Source organism: Prinia subflava, chromosome 1 (genome assembly GCF_021018805.1).
Source record: "Prinia subflava isolate CZ2003 ecotype Zambia chromosome 1, Cam_Psub_1.2, whole genome shotgun sequence".
Taxonomy (NCBI): Eukaryota; Metazoa; Chordata; class Aves; order Passeriformes; family Cisticolidae; genus Prinia; species Prinia subflava.
In genome coordinates, this window is record NC_086247.1 from 111533027 (window position 1) to 111555029 (window position 22003).

The window sequence follows — 22003 nt, forward strand, 5'->3', positions numbered from 1 at the left end:
TATCTTCATTATATCTCACAAAAGCCTGTACTGTGCCTTTGTCAGATTTTCTAAAACTACAAATATCAGTAAAGAACCATGCTGATCAACCTGGTTTGTTTTATGGTTTCCTAGAGGACGTAGTTGCACAGGTCAGGGATCTGGAAAGCCCCCACCCATGAGACAGAGGGTTTCCTCCTGTCCCCAAGCTGGGCTGACTGGGGCTGAAGCCAGTGCAGGGCTGGAGCAGCTGGCAGTGTCCCCTGCCACAGTGAGGGACTGATGGCTTTTGCTTGGCCGCAGCCCAGGGCTGCAAGGGGACAGTTACATGAAACAAAAATGGTTTGCAGCCTGGCTGCTGCCTGTGTATCCCCCTTGGCCGTGGAGGGCTCTTGAAACAACACACTGCTTTCCAAAGCAATGCCTCCAGAGCCTCTTCTCCCAGAGGCCTAAGGAAATGGCACCTTGGAAGCACCCTACACCAGGTGCTGGGGGGGGGGATTTGCACTGGGCACTGCAGGGCTCAGCGTGCTGCAGTCTGCACTGCTGTATGTGGTGAGAATCCTCTTCCAATGTGTCCCTCTCCTCTTTGCCTGCAGGCATTGTGAAAAACACCCAGAAAAACAGGTGCCTGAGCACTCTAGAAGTGGTTTTAATGCATTAATGCCTTTTAGGCAGATAATAAATCTTCTCCCAGGTCTGCGTCCACTCCAGGCACTGATGTGGCACAGCTTTTTGCTGCACCATTAAAGGCAAAGATATGCTAAAAAAGACCTGCAAAGAGCATTTTCTTGGGCACTCATGAGCAGACTCTGGTTTGCTTTCCTGGCTCTGGGTCTCTGCGGCCCCTGGGGCTCTAGTGGTCCCTCTACTTGGCTGGCACCGGGGTCACTGGGAACAAATGGGTTTGGGAGGAGCATGTGCATCTTCACCTCCTTCTGGCTCAATCTGGCCCTTGGTATTGGAAAAAAAAAAAAAAAAAGAAAAGAAAAAGAAAAAGAAAACACAAACCAGCAAAAAAGCAACAAGAAGGGCTTTTATTGTGAAAAAGAGACTTTTCAAATGCCTGTTCCCCCCTTCCCAGCCTCTCCACTCCCCTCCTCACAGGGAGGTGGGTCTGGGATGAGGCAGAGTTTGAAAACTCTCAGCTGAAGTTTGAAGGGTGTCCTCCCGCCCAGGGGGAAGCGGAGGCACCCGCTGAGCGTGTGGTGACAGGAGCCCAGCAGCGCCCGCAATGCGGAGCCGGGCAGCAGGGACTGTGGAGAGCCCGGAGGGGCACCCCTGGGTGCCAGCCGCCGGCTGTGATTAATGGCCTGCGGAGAAGAAGCAGGCTGATTAGTTGCTGGATTTTTTTTAATTGCTATTTAATTTTTTTTGGTGTTCTGTGTGGGTTCCTGGGGTCGTATGGAAGGACCGGAGGCGGCCGGAGCGGCGGAGGAGGTGGCCGTGTGCCGTGTCGCGCACAGGCGGTGAAGCACACGAGGAGGAGCGCGCCGGCGGCTGCTGCCAGACATGGTAGGATTTAGGGATTTCCTTGCTGGGCTGAGAGTGGGAGGCAGTGCTGGGTTGCCCCCATGGGATGAGGCACAGCGGCGCATCCTGGGAGTCTCCATCCGTGTGCGGGACCACTCGGAGGGTCAGAGTGTGGTGAGGCAGGCAAGGGCAGGGAACCGCTACAGCATTTCTCTGTCCTTAAAAGCATTAGGGATGGACCAAGCAGATTGTAAGAATGCACTAGGGATGGACAGAGCAGATTGTCAGGGTGTCCCTGAAGGCAGTGCCTGGGGCTGCTCTAGCTGAAGCACTGCTGTCAGCCAGGGAGGTGATTACACTCCCTCAGCCAAAACCCACCTCTTCTAAGTGGCCAGGTGGCACCGCTTCAGGCAGGCGAGCAGCGGGAGTGTGGGCAGCCAAGTGCTGAGATCACGAAGAGCCGCTCTGTGCTTTCTGTTTGGTCCAGACAAAGCACAGCACTTTCATCAAAAAGCCACAAAATCGGCCAATTTGGCAAGGAAAAACTTCATGTCCCTCCCAAGAAATGTAGTGCTTCCCCAGCATCAGAAGGTTTATCCACATCTGTAGTGTATTCCAAACCTCAGGGTGGTGTTTCATGTCATCTAGTTTTAGTGCTCCAGTTGGGAACATCCCTTGGCAGACCCATCTGAGCAAGCACACATCAGCTGAGCTGGGATGGTCCCCCCATGTCCCAATACCCCTGGCCCACTGGGGGAAAGGAGGTGCCATGCCAGGGAGTTTGGACTGGGGTGGGGAGGCTCTGTCCTTGCTTCACCACCTCAGCCCTTGCCAAGATTATGTTGGGCAGGGATTGCAAACTTGTGATGGATGAGCTGAGGAGATGCCTGGTGCTGCTGCCAGAAATGGGTCATTTGTGTCACTGAAGCATTTTTATGTCCTGGAGAGCGGGCTGATGACTCAGAGCATCTCTGGGGACAATGCTGCTGTGCCAGCCTTTCCTGGAGTGTGTGTTTGTGTACGTGGGACAATAGTGTCATGCTTTACACTTTCCATCCTACAGTTTGCATAGGCTGCTTTGGGTTTCTTCATTAATGAACTTCAGCAGCAGGAAGAAATGACAAGACTTAGGCTCATGTTACCCATTTGGGGTTTGGAGATGACTCCTCCCTGTAAAAAAGAAAAACAAGGCAACTCTCCCCATACCAGCCTTTTGTCTCCAGTAACACTTTTCTGTACAACCTATGAAGCTTTTCAAAGCCTGTAGAGCCTGAGCCAGGTACCGGGTATAGTCTTCCATGTGAGAGTGGGGTATTCACTTTTTGCCAGGATTTCCATTTTCCATGGCAAGAGAAGGTCTGCTTCTGTGGTCCTTTCCCCTTTGTGAGCTCCTGCATTGACTGCTCTGATTTTGCCCATAATCTGGGTTTGCTCTGGGCACCTGTAGGCAGGGCAGTGATGGGCATGAGGAATAAATCCAGGCCGTGCCCCCACCTGATCGTCTTGTTGCTTCATTTGCAGCAAAACCCCGAACAAAATGCTCAAGATGATTTTTGACTCATTTCAAAATCCCCAGGAGGGTGACCCCATGCAGAAAGGCAGAGGGATGCCAGCTGTGAGCTCTCCTGTTGGTATGGAGAGCACGCTGGCAGCCGGCTCCTTGTTGGATCGGCCGCCGCACATGCCCGACCTGCCGCAGCAGAGAGTGCTGGGGGATGATGACTGCATCACAGAAACATCTTCTTTCTTCTGGCTTCACAATCTGCCAGCGAGTAGTTCCCAGTTGCTGTTGTTTGCCTAGTATGAGGCACTCCAGATACAAGGGGCTGATTGCACTGTATTAATCCTCTGGCATAGATTTTCCAGATACCTCAATTACCCCTTCCATTTCCAGTGCTCAGTAACTTCAGTCCACCTGCAGCCTTGCCCTGAAGGAAAAGCCCCTTTCCTGTGAGCCTGGCTGCACTAGGGCTCATACCACGTTTACTCTGCTTGCTCGCCCCATGGATTTTGCTAGGAGAAGAAGCGGGATGGGGGTGGCTGCCAGCAGGTTTTGCCCAGGTTGGGGTCTGTGGGACACAGGCAGCACCCAGAGCCAAGTGGCAAGCAGTTTTCTTGCCCTTTTTTTCTCTTTCAGAGGTAATAGCTTAACAGGAGTAAAATAGGGTTACCTTTCTGCAGCTGAGGCCAGGGCAGGTATGAACAATTCTGTTTTGAAAAAAGCTCACAGGGCTGAAAGGGCCCGCTGTCCTCCTCCTTCTCCCTCCCCTTTGGAATCCCACGAATGCACTTTTCTGCTCTCCAGGAAGGGAAAAACCTGACAGTCAGCTCAGGGAAACCCAACTGTCTGACTGGGGCAACCTCCACTGAAACTCCAGCAAGGGAATCCAGTGCTACTCCTTGCCAACACCCCAGAGAGGGTTTTGTGAGCCCCCACTGCACACCAAGCAAGCATTCCTGTTCCCTGGGGCTGGTCCACCAGCTAGAAATGAAAACTGAAAATAAGTGGATCAAAATCCCTCCTCCCAAAAATACTGAAAAAACATGACCCCTGGTAAAATAAATAAAACTGAACCAAATGCCAAAATGTGTGAGAGTTTTAGCAGCATTCCAGGCACTCACAAGCAGTATTGGCAAACTCATCAAGAGCAAGAGGAAATCAAATGTGATTTTATTGTAATGTATTCCTCCTCATATTAAATACAGCCCAGAACATATGGAAGAGGGACATGGCTTTCTAGCACCTCTGGTCTTTGCTTCTGTTATGTGCAGAGGAGCTGCAGCAGCACAGCCCCTCTGGGGATGCCAAACCACAGCTGGTGAGCAGCCCAGAGGTGCAGCAAGAGAAGCTGGGTGAGGGGAGTTGTGAGGAAGGGGGTCCGTAACTCCCAGATTCCAGTTCTTACATCCCTGGGTTTGGAAGTCCCAAAGGAGTCAGCTCCTAAGCTCCACAGCAGTCTGCTGTGCCTGGAGCCTGCTGAGGAATGCCACAGGAGCAAAGCATATTCTTCTTCCTCAGAAGAAACTCAGGGCTGGAGGCAGTTTGTGTGTGGGGCTTGAAGGGAAGGAGTCCAGCCCACGGGCCACAGGCTGCTGCCCTCCTCCAAAGCATCCCTGTACAAGCCCTCAGAAACAAAGGCAAGACTGTTCAAAATGAGTGGGGCATGAGGCGCAGATGTTGCACAAAGGCAAGCCACATCTGTTTCACTGGGGAAGGGGCCCCCGGCTTGCTGGTTCAGCTGGCAGATGGGAGAGCTGCTCTGAAAACTCACAGAGCTGAGTGCAACAGGCTGGCTGGGAAACTGGGACGAGGGGAGGGGGAAAAGGGAAACCTGGCAGGAGCCTGCACGGCAGTGGTGGAGTGAGGGAGCAGCAGCCTCCCAAAACTGCTGCCTTCCCTCCATGACATCCCTGCCAGGAATTTTTAGGTAGTGCTGCTCTCATGTAAGTGTGAGAGTTATATTAGGGGAAGCAGCAGAGGGAGAGAAGGGAAGATGAGGAGGACCTCCCTTATCCTGTGAGGATAGCAGGACAGCCATGCATTCAGGGTTGCCCAGGTCCTCACTGTGAACAAGGGATGCTGTTTCAGGTCCTCAGTGATCTGTATGATTTGGGTGCAGGTCGATATCACTTTCAGTGGTGAAAAGTAAGGGAGATATTTGCACATGTGGATGACAGCAGGCCTGTGCCTCTCAGTGACGTGTCCTGAAAGACTGCCATCAATCTCTTGGGAGATGTGTCTCCAAGAAGCAGAAGATCCAGCTACATGCAAGAGTTTGTAGTAAAAGCTCTAAGTCTGAACTTAAACAGGAGAAAGATAAGGCATCCGAAAGCTTTTAGTTTTCTTACTTGAAGCAGAAGAAGTGTGGCATCCTGGAGACTGTTTATTTTTGTGGTGCTTTGTGTTGACTTCTGGGATTAAACCAGAGTGGTCCTGAGCTGCAGTGTACATAGCACCTGGATGAAAAACTCCCTGTCCATCCCACACAGAGCTATGTATTAGCTGTCTGCAAGCTGAGATTTACACAGTGAGAGTGAGGAGATTTATGAATCTTTCCTTTTGCTCAGTGAAAATTACATGATTTTGGGGTAAGGACAGTGTCATCACAGGAGAAGCAAGTCCCTGCTGGTACCCTGCAGGGCTTTAGTCCACACTTGGTGCAGGACAAGGTGTGTGTCTCCTCTGGATCCCCCGAAGCAGCAGCCCTGACCTTGCCTGCATCAGCTGTACCCCATGGTGTGGTGTCCTCCAGCCAGGTGCTGGCCATCTGTTCCCTTCAAGGTGTGTCCTCTGTCTCCTGCTCCAGGTGTTCCTTCTTCGGAGATACTGAACAGGACATTTGGGATGCTGGGAGTCTTGCTGCTCTTGTACTCCTGGAGAGGGCAGGGAGTTTACCAGCCTGTGTTTCTGCTGTACTTCTTTGGTGCATAACTCAATCGGGAGCAGACAGTGCAATGGGAATAGCACTGTTAAACAGAGGAGTTTACAGCTGTGGCTGAAGATTTTGTTAAAAATGGTCCTTTGGATGATGAATGTGTGAGAAAGGGCTGTGGTCAGCCTATGGCTGTGCAGAGAAGAACCTCCAGGGCAAGGAGACTCCCAAAAACCAGAAACAGTCTGGGTGGGAGGTTTAGAGCAAGAAACAGGACATTTCATCCCTGGGAAGCAAAAAGCTTGAGGGGCTGATGCAGGGCCTGGAGCCAAGGACACACCAGGTTATTACTAGAGAGAGGCTGTGGAGCTTGAAGGTGTCCAGGTTTTTATAATTTGCTGCCCCTAGGCCGTAGTGATAACTGGGAAGAACTGTGAAGGCAACATTATTTGAGTTAAAGGTGGTGTGTTGGCACCATCCCTTCGAAGACAGTGCTTAGCCTGAACGGTGCCAACACTGTTGATGCTGCTGCCAGAGTGCTGCCCTCTGCTAGTGCAAAGCACGCTTGTCTCACACTTAGGCTATAAATGATCCCAGAAGCTTTGCAGACTGTCCAAAATTTAGCAAAGTACAGCATGTTTTAAGGTTTCATCCCAGGCAATTTAACTCAGTCATTTTCTGGTTTGGTTTTGGGCATGTTGGTGGGGAGGTTTGTGTGCCAGCTCTGAGGACTTGCTGATTCTGCAGGGAAGGACCCAGCAGCATGTGGTGGTGTGTCACATTTCCATCTCCCCAGCTCCAGCTGACCCAATATTTGCTGTGACTCCATTTCATAGGCATTATGGGAGCAGTCCCCTTTCCCACCTTCTCAGTGCCTGGCTTGAGCTGGGGCTGGAGGAGCACCTGGAGCAGACAGGCCACATCCCTGTCCTGGAACCAAGCTGGATGGTCTTCAGGGTGTCTGAAGAGTGCTGAAATGTAGTGGGATCATGGTTCTCCTCTCTTGAATGGCATTTTTGGGGAAAAAAGCCTTCATCTCTGGAGGGAAAAAAGCCCAGACACAAAGCTGGTGTGGGTCTGCTAGGAATTTCAGCTGCTTTGATGGATCATGAGGCCAGATGAAGGGCTGTCTTATTCATGCCCTATGGTGATGTGAGTGTTGGTGGAGCTGTCCCCACGTGGTAGGGGAACACAGCAGACCTGCCCTCTGGGGAGCCACTCTGAGCCAGAGCTACCTTTGGGACTGGCAATCATCACTTAATGGCTGTCTTTAGTAAATTCCCACTCTGCGAGCCATCAATCTTCCCTGAGCAGGATAATGTAGGAAGTCACTTAGGCACTTGAATGATGGGCAATGGATGCTGCCAAGCATTTCCTTCTGCTCAGACTTGCCCAGAGTCACTCCAGGGATGGAGAGGTTTTGTCTCCTTCCATGTCCTCAGCACGGTTGTGGGTCTCCAGCCCACGTGCCGTGCCCTGAACAAACCAAGCAAACTGCTGCACAATATGAAGAAGGATAGACTGATCCAGTCCCAGATCTGATTGACGTCCCCGCTCTCCCATTGCGCCAGGAGCTGCTGTGAGCACCGTGTGTGGATGCAAGGCTCTGGAGACATTCCCAGAGGTGGGGGGCAGGCAGAGAAGGTTTTCCCACTTGTTTTTCAAGCGGTCTTTGTTAAAATTGGTCACGGCAGGCTGCACCTCCTGCTGCCCAGGCGGTTTTGCGGTTCATTGGGCAGGCAGGGAGCAGGGAGCTGGGAGGGTGAGCACAGCCCTATGTGTTGCCCTCCCATGCAGAATGCACCCACATAAATCCACAGGCCTGCATTTAACCTGCTCATCAGCAGGTTGCCTTTGGCAAAGTCCTCTGAGCTTGGGAGTCTAGGACAGGCAGGTGGCCAAGAGTGGCATGGCCATGGCTGAGCCATCCTGGCTTCTTTGGGCACCTCTTTGGGACAGTGGGATTTACTGCTGAAGGGGTCCTGCAGTGCCGGTGCAGGGGCAGGAAGACTCTTTTGAATGCCAAAGGAAAGCAGGAACCAGTCCAGTTTTCAATAGCCACGTATTTCTGTGGCATCTTTCTAGTCTCAGGGCTGTTTCTTACATTCTTGGATAATGAAGTTTGGGGTTTGTTTTTCTTTTCTTTCAAGCTCGACAAAGCCAATTTGATGCACTTTGAAAAGAAATTGAAAACAGGCTTCTCTGCTTCAAATTCTGCCAAGGTTCAAGCGTCCTGGGAATGCAATGTCAAGGATAACCCTCCCCCACCTCACCCCAACTAGACTTAGAAAGTTTTATCTCCTAGCATCAAAGCTGCACAGCTCTCCACTGTGCCTTCAGAGCCTGGGCTGTGCTGTATGTCCCTCTGATGAGTGAGAATATATATTATTTACTTATTGGCATCCTGGAACAAGTAGTACCTCTCTTAAGCCTTTTTATGGATTTTGCCTGCTGGGAAAAGGACCTTATTTCTGGCAAAGACGTGCTGTACTGTCAGTATGTCAGCCTGGCAAAGCAGAGCTGTACGTATGGTTTGCATTTCAGGCTGAATCAAAGCCATAGCTTAAACTGCAGCATTTTTTTACGTTTTGCAGCAGGCTCAGAGAAAGACTCTTTGGAAAAGTATTTACCCAGGGCTTGTAAATACAGAATTATTTCTGCAATGTTTTATCACCTAGGTTATTATTAGATTTGTAATATCAACTGCCAGAAATAACAGAGAGGCTGTACTTGCACCTTTTTTGTTTCTTTTTGTTGTTGATATGGCAGGGAAACCCTGAACGGTGCTGGGAAAGGGAGCCTGCACTGGTCCTTGCCCCACTTCACAGCCCAGGGTTTCAAATTCAGGGTGGGAAAGCAATGGGGCTCTAACTTGTGATGCCCAAACCCAAGCTCACTGACAAGGAAGACAAAGTGGGTTTGGACAGTAATGATTCCTTAACCACTTGGACTGTAAACTGACTTGACATTAAAAACCCAGCAATCTTTGCCATACATTTGGCATACTCTATTCTCCAGCTGTGGGTTAAAAAGGATTTTTCCTGCTGTGTTTTGAAGGCTCTCCATGTGGCTCCCACATGCATTCTCTCCCCAGGATGCTGGAATTTTGACAGACAGGCGTTTTAGATACCCAGAGATGGTATAAGCAACCAGAGGGTTATTATCAGATGGATAACAAAAACAATCACTCTGAAAATCCTCAGTGCTGAAGAAAGGGTTATGGGGGTTTTTGGTGAGAGTGGGATGGGCTGTGTCTTTCCAGAAGGGTGGGACAGGGGAGGCTGGGAAAACATGCCCAAGAAAGCAGATTGGGAAGGGATTTGGCTGGATGCAGATGGGAATACTGAGATTTACAATTAACCCTGTCCTTTGGGATTGATTCCATAGATATCACTGCTGCTAATTCAGCACACTTTGAGGCCAGAGGAACAGATTGTTAGGCACTTACAGTGATCATTTGAAAGGAGTGTGGGTATCAGGATACCAGGATCAGCCCTTTACATGCCACAGAGTTACTTTACTATGGTTAAACTAGGATTTAGACATTGCACCTCCCGTAAACTCCTGCTCAGGAGGCCAGACGTGTATTGCAGGTGTTTGGGAAAGAATGTGTGTCTGCACTCTGCAGAATTTGCTTGAAATCTGGAGCATGAAGGTTTTGAGTAGCTGAGCTACTCAACTGGGTGTTGCCTGTGTCACTTGGTGTTGGCTGTGGTTCCACAGCAATTCATTATCCCATCCAAGTTGGAGATAGCTGGGGAGGCATCACCACCAGCCTCTTGGCAGAAGTCCTGCTGCCCCTCTGGGTGCTTAGGGGTGCTCATGCTCATCCCCACCCCAGAAAGACACCGAAGACAATGATTTAGCCATGTAGTTTGATGCTTGGGACAGTTAATGCCAAGCCTTGAATAACCCTGCTGGTGATCTAGGACAGGACATCCCTCTCTAGACAGTCTCACCCTGGACTAGATCCTTTCCACTCTGGGAAGAGGTCCCCTGGCAGGTCCCAAAGCCCTGGTTCCTGGCAGAGGCTGGTGTAACCCTGTCTGAAAAAAGGATTCCGCCCAGCAGATCTATTTTGCTGCACTACATTGTATTTCTGGGAGAGAAGCAATTAAGTGAGAGCTATAAAGCTGAATCACTCCAAGTGCACCATCAATAGCTCTTATAAACTGCATTAAATCTGCTCAGTCCTTGAAAGGGCGGCATGGAAAATGGCCTATGGTTGAGGCCAGAGCGTTGGTGGCTCCTCTTACCCACCTCAGCTGATGTGGTGTCTTTGCAAGGGATGTGGCTCCTCACCAGGGGGCTGTCTGAAGCAGTCTCCCCAAGCTGAGGACATGAAACCTGGTGGGTTTCAGGACAGTGCTGTGTCAGCTCACAAGCTGGTGCACTGGGGTTGCCTGGTGCAGCTGCTCATGGGGCAGGAGTTGAGCTGGAGGTGGGTCCCTGTGGTCAGTGGGAGCCTGTGGTCCTAAAAGCCCCGGGGCTGGAAATGTTTTTGCTTGCTCAGCTGCTTTCTGGAAGTAATTCTGGCTGCTGGCTCTCACCTCCCCAGCTTTTTAGCTCTTTTTTTCAAGCTTTTCCTCTTATAAGCAGTCTTTTATCTCTTCTTTGGCAATATATTGTCCTGCTGTGTCTGCCATGGATATGCTTGTGCTTCCAAAATAAATAATTGGAAAAAAATGTATCCACTTGACCATCGCCTTGACTTATAATGTGGGTTTGAGCTGCTTGGAAATGCCTGCTGAAAGCAGAGAAACAGTGCCAAGGTGCTTTTTGTGGCTCCAGCCTCCTGAAGTGTGTGAGGCTGCCCAAACTGGAGTGAATGAGGCATGGGTGCAGCGTGGTCCAAGGGCTGGATTGGCTTGGAGAATGTCACAGTGCTGCCCCACCACTGCCCTTTAGCTCAGCCTAAATGGGAATGTCCCGTGCGTAGGGCAGCCCCAGCTGTTTAAAGGCAGTTCCTTAGTGCTGGGAATCAGAATGCTTTAGGTTTCACATACAGCACAGATTGTATCATGGACTCATAGAAGGGTTTGGGTTGGAGTGAACCTTTAAGATCTCTAATTTGAACCCACCTGTCAAGGGCAAGGACACTTTCCACTAGACCAGGTTGCTCTGAGTTTCATCGAATCTGGCCTTGAATACTGCAGGGATGGGGCCTCCACAGCTTACCTGAGCAACCTGCTCCAGTGTCTCAACACTCTCACAGTTAAGAATTTTTTCCTAATATCCAGTCTAAACCTTTATTTCAGTTTAAAGTCCTTTTCCCTTGTCCTGTCGCTCCACATCCTTGTAAAAAATCCCTCTACAGCTCTCTTGTAGGCACAGCTCCCTTTAGGCACAGGAAGGTGCTGTAAGTTCTCCTCGGAGCCTTCTCCAGTCTGAACAACCCCGATTCTCTCAGACTGTCTTCGTAGGAGAGGTGTTCCTGCCCTACAGGAGTTTGCACCATTTTATTAAAACATAGCCATTCACAAGTCTTTACTGACACTTGGAGCTGCCTTGCTTTTGCCAGATGGGCAGAGCTCCAGAGTCCTTGTCTCAGCACACATTGAGATATCCAAGTAATGGCTTCAGTGTCCAACCAGAATAGGAACCAGTGAGGGTGCCCAGAGTAAGGTCTGAAAAATAAAACCTCTTAAGTACTGGAAAGTTTCACATCTAGACAGGAATTTGCTCTGGTTTTTTGTTTGTTTGTTTGTTTTTTGGTTTGTTGGTTTGGTTTTTTTTTGGTTGGTTTTTTGTTTTGTTTTGTTTTTCCCCTTTTCATTTCTTGAGTCTCCTAAGTGACATATTTGGCCATGAAAAATTCATTGCCCATAAGGTCATCCTGTACCTCAGCGTTGCAGGTATGGCAACTCTGTGTGGGGAGTGAGCCTGTGCACTGATTTGCTTCTGAAGGGACCGCAGCTAATTTCTGGCACCAGCTGTGGCACCAGCCGTAACCCTCGTGCTGCAGTGCTGTGGAATACCTCTTGCAGGGATCACACAAGCAGAGGGGCTGCCTCTCTGAAGCAAACGCTGCCCAGGGCTCTGCCTGCGGTGACACTCCAGCGTCGTTCCACCTTTCTGTCCCCGCAGGCGCAGCGACCGTGGCGAAGGACGGGGATGAAGCCCCCAGCCCCGGCGGCTGTAGGGGCGCTGCTGGCCCTGGCCCTGCTGGCCCTCATCCACCTGCCCCCACCACCGGACCACTCCCTGCTGCTGCTGCCGGCCTCGTCCTCCCCGAGGGAGGTGGCTGTCCCTCTGTCTGGAGGACAAGCCCACAGGGGAGGGCTCCCAATGTCCCGCACTCGCCTGCGGCGGGAGCAGGCCCCTGGCCGGAGCAGGAAGCGGCGGGGGGTGGAGAGGGACACTCCCCCGTGGCTCTCTGCTGACGACCTCCAGAAGATGTGGCTGCTGTCCAGGGGGCAGGTGGTCTCCAAAAGCCGAGTCCCTGCCCACGGGCAGGTCATGCGAGTGGGGCTGCGTGCCGTGGGGGATGCCAGGGGAGATGCCAAGGGGGATGTCTCGCCAGCCAGCCCAGAAGGAGACTGCCAGGATGGGCGCTGTGGGCTCATCAAGCGCCCCGGGGACCTGTACGAGGTGCTGGCCTTCCACCTGGACAGGGTGCTGGGGCTGAACCGCAGCCTGCCCGCCGTGGCACGGCGCTTCTCCAGCCACCTCCTGCCCTACAGCTACACCAGCGGCGCCCCGCGCCCCGTCATCTGGTGGGCTCCTGACCTCCAGCACCTGGAGGATGCCAACAATGACCAGAACTCCTGTGCCCTGGGATGGCTGCAGTACCAGCAGATGCTGCAGCCCCACAGACCGATGCCGGTGGCCGGGGACGCTCCTTGCTCCAGCATCCCACACAGCGAGTGGAGCCGCCTGGCCCTCTTTGACTTTCTTCTCCAGGTAGGGCTGTGGTGATTGAAGCCATCTGTCCCATCAGCTGTGGCACCAAGGCTCACCTGCACCTGCACCTCTATTGTCTGACCATGGTCTCGTTCTGCTCTGAGGGTTCACATAGACTCTGGTTTCTTGGGATGTATTTTCACTCATCAGCTGATGGGGAGCAGCAGAACTTCGTGCCAGAAGCACTTTGGCCTGAGTATAGTCCATGTTTGGGACTTGCAGGGGAAACACAGGTGGGGTTGTGGTGAGTCTGTCCTCACGTGGGTGAGCTTTCTGCTGTTCATTTTGTGCTTGGGACATCCCTAGAGACATCCCTAGTGTATCCCTAGGGATAAGCAGCATGTCTTGGGGCATCAGCCCCATCGCATCCAAACTCAGGGATGTGCTGCTGGCATTGGAAATAAGGAGCCCTGCCTTGGACAGCACCGCCTTCCTCCTCCTCGGCATCAATAGCACTTAATCTTCTGTCTGGAAAATCATACCCTGCTGCTACAAGGGATTACAACAGTATCCCAGAGAGTTATCAGGTCTTGGAGGGCAGCTGTGAGGAGGCAAAAGTGATTTCTGTGGAGAAAAAGAAAGCCTGTTTAGGCACCTGGGGGCTGGTTATCAGACAGGAAAAAACTGCCTAAAAGGACAAGTATTAAAAAAAAAAAAAGGAAGAAGAAAGAAAAAACCCCAAACTACTAAAATATGTTTTCCTTATTCTTGCTCTCTTTTACAACTGTGGCTGGCAGAGGTGGAGCAGTTATGGCTGAGCTTGAAAATATTTTAGCTGAAACAACCAGAGAAATGAGAAGATTAACCAATCCCCTTCCCTTCCCCAGGCCAAAATACCGCTGAGTGCAGTGGAAAGGCTGAAACTGCAGGGGAAAGTATCACGTTCTAAGGAGAGTTCCTCCTCAAGGGCACAGGCAGTGCAATGTTAAATTCAAGGGCAATCCACAGGTTCTCCACAATAATTCTAATGGAATCCTCCCATGCAGAAAAGTCACATAAAGAGAATATTATAAAAGTAGAGTAGCATCTTTCAGAAATGACTTTAGCATCTCACACCCTTGTTGGGGAAGTAGAAGTTGTTAGATTTGAGCCCTGTCGTATGTTAGCATTGAAATCTTGGTAGTTTTCTTTAGTTGCTCTTAAAATTTGGCTTCTTCTGTGTTGATTTCTCTTGGTATTTGCCATAAGGGAAGCCCCCACTACATGCAAAATTTTATTGGGGGCAAAATGCTGAACCTGGTAGAAAAGGGGCAGCTGCTGATGGCTTTGTCCTGCACTTTAAAGAGGGCCAAAATCAAATCAACTCTGCAGCCACATCCTTTCCCTGGGACACCCTCTTCCCAGTCAGAGGGAGAGCAAGGAAACTTAGGGGAAGCCATCCTAGGTGGAATCATAACTGGAAAAACCTATCAAGTGCAAGGGGATGCTCCAAGATGGGCATAAGAGAGGCTGAAGGTGAGCTTCTGGTAGTGTTTGAGCTTGGATGGGAGGTGTGGCTCATTTGTGTTCTAGCAATAGTACCAAAATTCCCATGAATTAGAGCTCTTTAAGCTCTGGAAACAAGAAATTAATACCAAAAAATCAGGGGAGGGCCAGGGAGGGAGGGCTTGTCAGCATGTCAGGGCACTCTCAGGATCTCCACAGCCATCTGGTCCCTCTCGGGCTCCACTTGGACACCAGCTCTGCCTCCACCTCACACCTCTGCGAGCTCAGCGCCAATCCACCGTGGTTTCACAGGTGCTGGTGGGCGGGTGAGTGAAGTGCTGAGCCTATTTAATGTCTCTGTAAGTTCTCTCAGGTTGTCTTCACCTTCTGTGCAGCCTGCAAAATAACATAGCAGGTGAGAGAAACTGGCATGCTGAGCTCTCCAGTAGGCAGACCGAGGACATGTGTGGAGGAAATGTGATATTTTGTTCTGTTTCCATGTGTTTTGTGACAAGATGCTCAAGCACTTTTTAACTGGAGTGTCTCCCAATGGAGAAATACTGACCTGAGTGCTTCATTAAACCTCAGGAAACAGAGAGGTTTGAGAGGCTCCAGTGTGGGACTAATCCTTCTTCTCAAAAGATGATTAATGGAATGGTCATGGAGATCACAATTCGTGTTTCCCTGCAGCATCTTCTCCAGTGCTTGGTCAGTGTTTGGGTTCAGACTGAACTCTCTGTCAAAGCCCAGCCTGTAATTGGTAACTTGTGCTAATGACCAGGGTGAAGGGAATAGGCAGCCGCTGTGGGTCACTTGGCTTCTGTCTGCCTGTCACCTGTAGATCTCTTCTGGCTCACTTCAGATCTGCTCCAGCCCTCCCAGTGGCTCCAGGAGCCTCTCTACACCCTGAGCCCTGCCTCTTGGGCTGGCACCAACAGTGCCAAGAAAACCAGCGAGTCAGATATTTTCCTGCTGCAATCAGAAAAAAATTTATATTTTATATTTTATATTTTATATTTTATATTTTATATTTTATATTTTATATTTTATATTTTATATTTTATATTTTATATTTTATATTTTATATTTTATATTTTATATACATTTAAAGGAGCATATATACATATATGTATATATATGAAGTTTTTTTGTAAACAGGCCTTGAGATCGGGAGGAGGTGAGGATGCTCCCCTACAGGGTCATGTTAACACACAGCCATGGGAGGTCTGTTGACAGCCAGTGAGGTCCTTCTGCCCCACAAATCACCCCAGAGGATGTACCAGCTGCTCCTGACAAAGCAGAGGAAGCTCCACAAATACTAAGGCCGGCTCTGACAGAGATTTATGTCTTTTAAAAGCCCTTCATTCCTCCAAGGGTGTGAAAACACTGGAAGTTGTCAAGTAGCTCCAGGGTTTCTGCAGGGAACTAGGATGGGAAGCAGAGGGTTTGACAGCCTGGACTACATGGAGCCTTAGCAGCACCTGCAAATGATTAAACACAAATGTAGCCAAAAGAAGTCACCCTGGCCCAACTTAAATGTCAGGCATGCTCTGCGTGTGCACAGACCGCTTTTTCCCTTGCCGATACTTTTCCATTGAGAGCTGCTCAGGTTACCACAGGGATGGATGAAAGGTTGCGTATGTGACAGGAACCAGATGAAACCGTCATACAGAGCACCAGGACTCAGAAAAAATAATTCTTTTTGAGGTTTCAGACTCTGGGTTTCCTTGGGTTCTTTGTTGGTTTTTTTAATTCATTCATTGTCGTGTACGTCTTCCCTTCATTTCAGCTGGAGGCACAACCCCTTCACTGTGCAGATTCAGAATGTGGAGGTACCAGGTATCTGAACTCCATCAGAAAACCTTGTCACCATCACCTTTGTCATCACCTTCTTCACACCGAAGGGGTTTTGCATGTGTGCTTCCATTCCTCTCACTCACCAGTGTATGCAGCTTTTCCATTGCACGTCTCCTGAGGATCCCTAGAAATATTTTATTTTCCTCTCTACAAGAACAGCTCACAACAGGACCTCCCCATCCCAGGATGTCACTGCTAAGGTCCCCAAATGTCTTCTGCAGGTTCATGATCGTCTGGACCGCTACTGCTGTGGGTTTCAGCCTGATCCCTCTGAGCCCTGTGTGGAGGAGATGCTCCACGAGAAGTGCCGGAACCCAGCAGAGCTGGTCCTGGTCCACATCCTGGTATGTCTCCCTGCTGTCCAAGGGCTGCTCTGGGGCTAGCAGGAAGGTGCCTGGGAGGGACTTGCAGGGTTGAGGTTGTAGCAAAAGGAAGGTAAGTCCCATAGTGATGCTGGGTCCCTGGTGGGAGGTATGCCCAGGCATGGAGGGAGACAGACGTTGGCCTCTGCTTTCCCCCCAAATACTCTCAGGTTTTCTCACTTCATTAAAAAGCAGTGGTGACTCTGCACTGAGTGAACTTCTCCTTCCCATCCTGCTGGCAGGTCCGGAGGAGTGCGCCATCCCGCCTGGTGTTTATTGACAATGCAGGCAGGCCACAGCACCCTGAGGAGAAGCTCAACTTCAGGCTCCTGCAAGGCATAGACAGGTAGGAATGTGCAGGTGCCAGGTGAGGGCCGAGCTGGCACACAGGGGATGTCCAGCAGCCCTGTGTGTGATCACCTTCTCACTGCTCCTGGTCTCGCTGATGGGGCATCCCTCTGAATCAGGGCCATCTCCCATCCAGAACAGGGTGGGTGGCTAGGCTCACAAAAACATCCCACATGCCCCTGCCCTGAAACTAACTCTTTATTCTGCTCTGGGTGGCTGATGGCAGGCTCCAAAGCCTATTTCCCCTCTTTAATTGGCAGCTGCACAAAAATAATGAATAGTCAGGTATTTCAGCATTTCTTGCGCCATTGCCCATGAGGCATTTTGGCATGCTAGAGGCCTCTTGATTTGGAATTTGTTTGGGTCCATGTCTGATGCGCTATCCTGCATGCTCACCATGGGTAGAGTTTTAAGTAGCAGGCTCCTCGTCCTGCCTTCCTCTGGGTAGATGTGCATTTCCTCTTGAGGCATCTTTGCTCGAGTGTGCCGCTGCTCCCTTCCTCTCTGCTCAGCCTTCCCTGGATAAGCCCTTCCCTCCCTGTCTCTTCCGCTCCTCCACTGCAGCTTCCCAGCGGCGGCGGTGGCCGCGCTGCGGTCAGGCAGATTGCAGAGCCTGCTGCTGGAGTCCCTGCGCCTGGACCGGGAGCTCTGGGAGAGCCAGGGTGGCGCCGAGGGGCTGAGGCCCCTGCTCCGGACCATCGACAGGCGGGCACAAATCCTGCTGCGCCACATCCAGGAGCACAACCTGACGGTGTTTGAGGACTCGCCGCGCTGAAGTGGCCTCGGGCTGGCTCACCTTGCACATCCCAGCAGCCATGGATGTACCTCATGCCCTTGGCATGGACGTTATGAGGTTGTGTGCTGGTGCTTGGCTCTCCACAAGGTGTTTCCCTTCATCTCGTAGGATGATCTGGAGAAGCAGATGGAATCACAGGGAGTAGGAAGGATGGGGAGGAGATGTCTCCTAAGACAGCCCACAGCTGCTTGGAAAAGGCAACAGTCATCAAGTTATGGTCTCAGCATGGATTTTCAAAGGAAGGGCACGTCTGTGAGGTTTTTTGGGTGCCTTTACTCACACACACACAGACACACAGCAGCTATGAAAACTGGAGGCTTGGACTGTTGAACAGCTGAAAGGGACCCTGGAAAGAGTTAAGCAGTGAAAGAACTCACTGGCAGCCTTTCCATGGTTGTACTGGGCTTTTTGATGATGCCTTCACTATTTCCAAAACATCCTGGACAGAGAGTCGGGGGAAAAGCAGAAGGGATCTTTCTAAGTGGATTAAACAAAGACAAGACACTAGAGCTGAGGTCTGCCTTTCCCCCTGCAGAAGAGGTGATGTGTGCCTGGGAGTGAGTGTGAGCCGCTGCCTGAAGCTGAGACTAGGCAGGACCTTGGAGCTCAGCACCACTGGGCAGCAGCTGCCCTCAGGTACCATCCCCAGTGAGAGCCACGTGCCGTGTGCCATGTGCCATGTGCCATGTGCCATGTGCCATGATCCATGCACGTGCCTTGGTGGGCCTGGGCTGCTGCCAGTGCTCTCAGTGTCAGATTTGAAGATTTAAATCTCTAGTTCACTCTTTCCCTTCACTGTCAGGGAAATAAAGGCAAAACTACCCCACTTCAGAAAGGCACTTCTGGCTGATCTCTTGGGCATGACTGCATAACTCTTCCCCAGGCTTGCAGAAATATGTTTTAACAAAAATGCCAGGCTATTTTAGCAGAAGGCAGTCGAGCACAAAATGCTTTCTGAACATGCTGGCACCTCAGGCAGAGCCCATCCTGTTCCTGCCACCCCTCAGGCTCTTGCCCAGCAGCCCACTCTGATGAAGAACAGCAGCATCTCAGTTAGGCAGGTCCTGCAGTGTCAGGGCTGAGAGATAATTCAAAATCAAAATGAACAGGAGGAAGAAAGGTGCAGGGATGAGCTCCATCATTCCTCACAGTGTGTTTCCCAGCTGAGGCATGCAGTCAGTGTTCGCCTGGAGCAGTCAGTTCCTGGCCTGTGGGTTTATGGTTTGCCACCAGAAGGCTTTTTAAAGGCCTCCATTTCTCCAGTGTTACCGGCAGAGCATCCCTGCTTCAGGCACTCCACTTGTGCCTTTAGAAAGTCTCAGTGAGACTGGCACGAGTACCCAGCTGCACCATGGTGCAGCTGTCCCATTGCCATAGCTTTGCAGAACACGGCCACCCATGCAGTGGGAGAGGAAAAGCTGGGTATGGATACCTTCCCTGCTCCCTCCTTCTCAGCACAATGTCAGTTTGAGAGCCTTCAAGGGGATGCTTTAACACCCATGCGGATAAGCACAGGCAATTACCTTTTTTCCCCTTTTCCCTCTTGCTGAAGAGAGGATGAAGTGAGATGTGGGTGACATGAATCAACAAGCAAGCACGAGTGCTCTCAGGAAGCATCAGCACAGAGCATCTCAGGCACAGCAGCATCCAAAATGCCATCAGCTTGTTCCTGGAGTCCTGCCCTCCAATTAGCCAGGGAGAGCCTTTCCCCCAGCACTCTCTCCACCCCGTGAATTATCACCCCGTTTGCTGTGCCATGAGATGGATGACGGTCATGGAAACCCTGCTAAAGCCTGAATCATGGGGATTTATTACTGTGAGGTGAGCTTAGCTTGTAAGCTTGAAAGAGAACAAAATAACTCATCCTGGGTCCTATGAAAAGCCATACTCAGGCATGGCTGTGTAAGAGTAAAGGATACTAAATGAAACATAATTAAATCCAGAAAATTCACTGGGAAAAACTGTGAGGTAACAAGAGTGTAAGTTATGATGTGCAGCATTAGTCAGGGTCTTGCTTTTTCTCATTAAAGTGAGAAATTTCATTAAAGGAGAGGTTTTCTTCCCATGTAAGCCAAGTTCTCAGTGGGAATAAGAGACAGGTGGGGGCTCTGTGCAGTGGCCAAAGCTGTGGACATTGCAGAGCTGGACCAGCAGCTTTTGCCTTGCCTATGGTTGCATCTGCTCGATCTTAACATTGCGCAGGGCAGTGGGGGTTTTTTGCATTTCTTTGGTTGTAATGTGAGTTTGCTGGCTAAACCCACATGGGAACATCTGTAAGCAGTTATACACGTGAATAAAAATCCCTCATGATTTACCAAAGAGCCATGTATGGATAAATGAGAGAAGCAAAAGCCAAGATCTTGCTGAGACTGATCATCAATCTTCTCTAATTAGTCCGTTTTTCCATGGGCTTGCCGATGTAGCCAGCACAGGCTCTGCACTGTGGTCACGGCTGTTCAGATGAATCCTGTGGACTGCTTGCGTCAGCCTTTACCACGCTGTGTTGGGTTTGGTTTGCTCCAGCTATCAACGTGTCGCATTTCCTATCATAAACTTACTTCCATGGTTATAACTACTGTATAGTTATAAAAATTCATGTGGGGCTCTGCTTGACAAACTAGGTTTCAACTGAGCAGGGATGCTGTTTTTACAAATTTTACTGCACATTGTCCCAGATTGTGCTGGGGTGTGGTCGCAAAAAATAATACATGGTCCAAGCTGGCTGCAGGATAGCTTTAAGAAAGCAGTAGCAACAGCTAAGAAAAAAAAAAGAAAAAGAAAAAGAAAAAGAAAAAAAAGAAAAAAAAAGAAAAAAAAAAAGCAATGGAGAGACAAGGGCTTCTTGACTGGGAGGCATGCCAGGCATCCCTCCTGCTCACCCTTGGCACTGCGGGAATGTGCTCCGAGAACAGCCTTTGGGACCACGGGCACGCACCTCCACGGAGCTCCACCAGGAGGGAGCTGCTTCATTCCGCAGCAGTTCAAGCGACAGGAGCCATGTTTATAGGCTCTCTGGCTGTGCACAGCCTTTCAGCTGGCAGAAGACAGGGCTGGGGGTTGGAAGGCAGGGGCCAGAGCGGCTCTAACCTGCCCAGCACACGCACTCACACGTGCAAACGCGCACCATGTCACTGCTCCTGCTCGGCCTGACCTTAACCCCCCAAAGCGGGTGATCCCAGGGCACCCCCAGCAGCCTGCTCCAGGGCTTTGCTGGCCTCACCCTCCCTAAACTAAATGCCCATTTGCTGCATTTAAGGGCCATTTCCTTGAGCTGAACACAGGACACTGAGTAGTCTTTTCTGCATCCCCGTATGGACCTCGCAGAGCAGCCCCAGCACTCACTGAACACACCCAGTGGCCAGGGGTGACACCAATGGGGTGACACTCGGGTGACGCTCAAGATGATGACCCACCCTTGTGCCTCCTTCCCCTTAAGGGTGGGTTGTCACAGGTGTCCCTCAGAGACCTCACAGGGTGCTCTGCAAAACCCACCCAAGCATCCCCATGCAGCACAGGGGAAGTGTAGGCTGACTGCTGCCTGAAAGGCAGGAGCAAGCAAATAAATCCAAATTCATTGTTAAATCTCTGGATATAAAAATAATCTGGCTTTTAGAAAGCAATTTATTAATGCTTTCAGTACTTACTTAAATATTTATGCGAAAAAGGCGGAAAAAAGTCTGCTCTGACATAGGGCTATTGTTGTAGAAATGGTCTTTGAGATTAATGGAAGTAAATTAGCCTGATGTTTTATTTACATCCAGAAAAGCAATAGATAAACTCTCCTTGTGATGGATTTTCTTCATTAGCTGGGCGAACGCCTAAGGTACAGCTCTTGACGTTGTTTCTTCCATGCGGTTAGACAAACAGTTTATCAAAAGAGTATAAAATTGTCAGGAAAAGCAGCAGATTAATGGCCAATAAAGTGAAGATCATTGAATTTATGATATAAGTAGCAGTATCACTGGAGCTCAAGTAATGGCTTATTAGATAACCACCATGTACACACACAGGGAAGTGCTGAGCCCCCCCAGATTTGCTGCATTGTCGGCGGCTGGTTCCCAAATCCCAGTGGGGTAGTCTCCACACTGAAGCTTCACCTCCCTCCTCCTTCCCTCCAAACCCCTTTAGGTCTGGGTTTATTCTGTAACTCTGTCATTTGAGCTTGTGAACATATGATTTCCTCCCAATTAAAAACCCCTAAGACTTTAGGGAGGATAACCTTATCTTCATGTCTGTGCTGCTGTAACCATTTCTGCAACCTGTTTTGTCAGTTTTGGCTGCTTTTACACCAGGGGTAATCATGCTAATATCAACAACAATAATGTAGAAGTCTTATGATTCTTTGTAAAAAATCCCCCAGCATTAGCAGCTTATGGATCCCATATGGCTCCTGCAGCAATTACCTCTGGAAGGATAATTACCTCCCAGATAAGTGAAATGGAAGAAAGGAGACAGGGAACCTGGCAGAAACTAAACATTCCTGGGGA

The 22003-nt window shown here is 50.3% G+C and overlaps 1 protein-coding gene across 2 annotated transcripts; it reads left to right on the top strand.

Annotated features, from left to right (window-relative positions):
* Positions 1–312: 312 nt before the first annotated feature.
* Positions 313–21711, top strand: GASK1A (golgi associated kinase 1A). Of its 2 annotated transcripts, XM_063408367.1 has the most exons (6): positions 313–1494; positions 11913–12728; positions 15943–15992; positions 16232–16354; positions 16615–16718; positions 17285–17421. In XM_063408367.1, exons 1-5 carry the CDS (start codon positions 1492–1494, stop codon positions 16712–16714), a joined length of 1092 nt encoding a protein of 363 aa, XP_063264437.1. In that variant the 5' UTR covers positions 313–1491; the 3' UTR covers positions 16715–16718; positions 17285–17421. The 2 variants fall into 2 exon arrangements, with proteins under 2 accessions (XP_063264437.1, XP_063264428.1); XM_063408358.1 differs by lacking the exon at positions 15943–15992 and having other exon boundaries at positions 317–1494; positions 17285–21711.
* The last annotated feature ends 292 nt before the right edge of the window (positions 21712–22003 follow it).

Excerpts from the sequence above, each read along its gene's own strand:
- GASK1A (XM_063408358.1), top strand. Across the intron at positions 12,729-16,231 it reads TCTTTGACTTTCTTCTCCAG|GTTCATGATCGTCTGGACCG; the intron begins GTAGGGCTGTGG and ends TGTCTTCTGCAG. Across the intron at positions 16,719-17,284 it reads CTCCTGCAAGGCATAGACAG|CTTCCCAGCGGCGGCGGTGG; the intron begins GTAGGAATGTGC and ends CCTCCACTGCAG.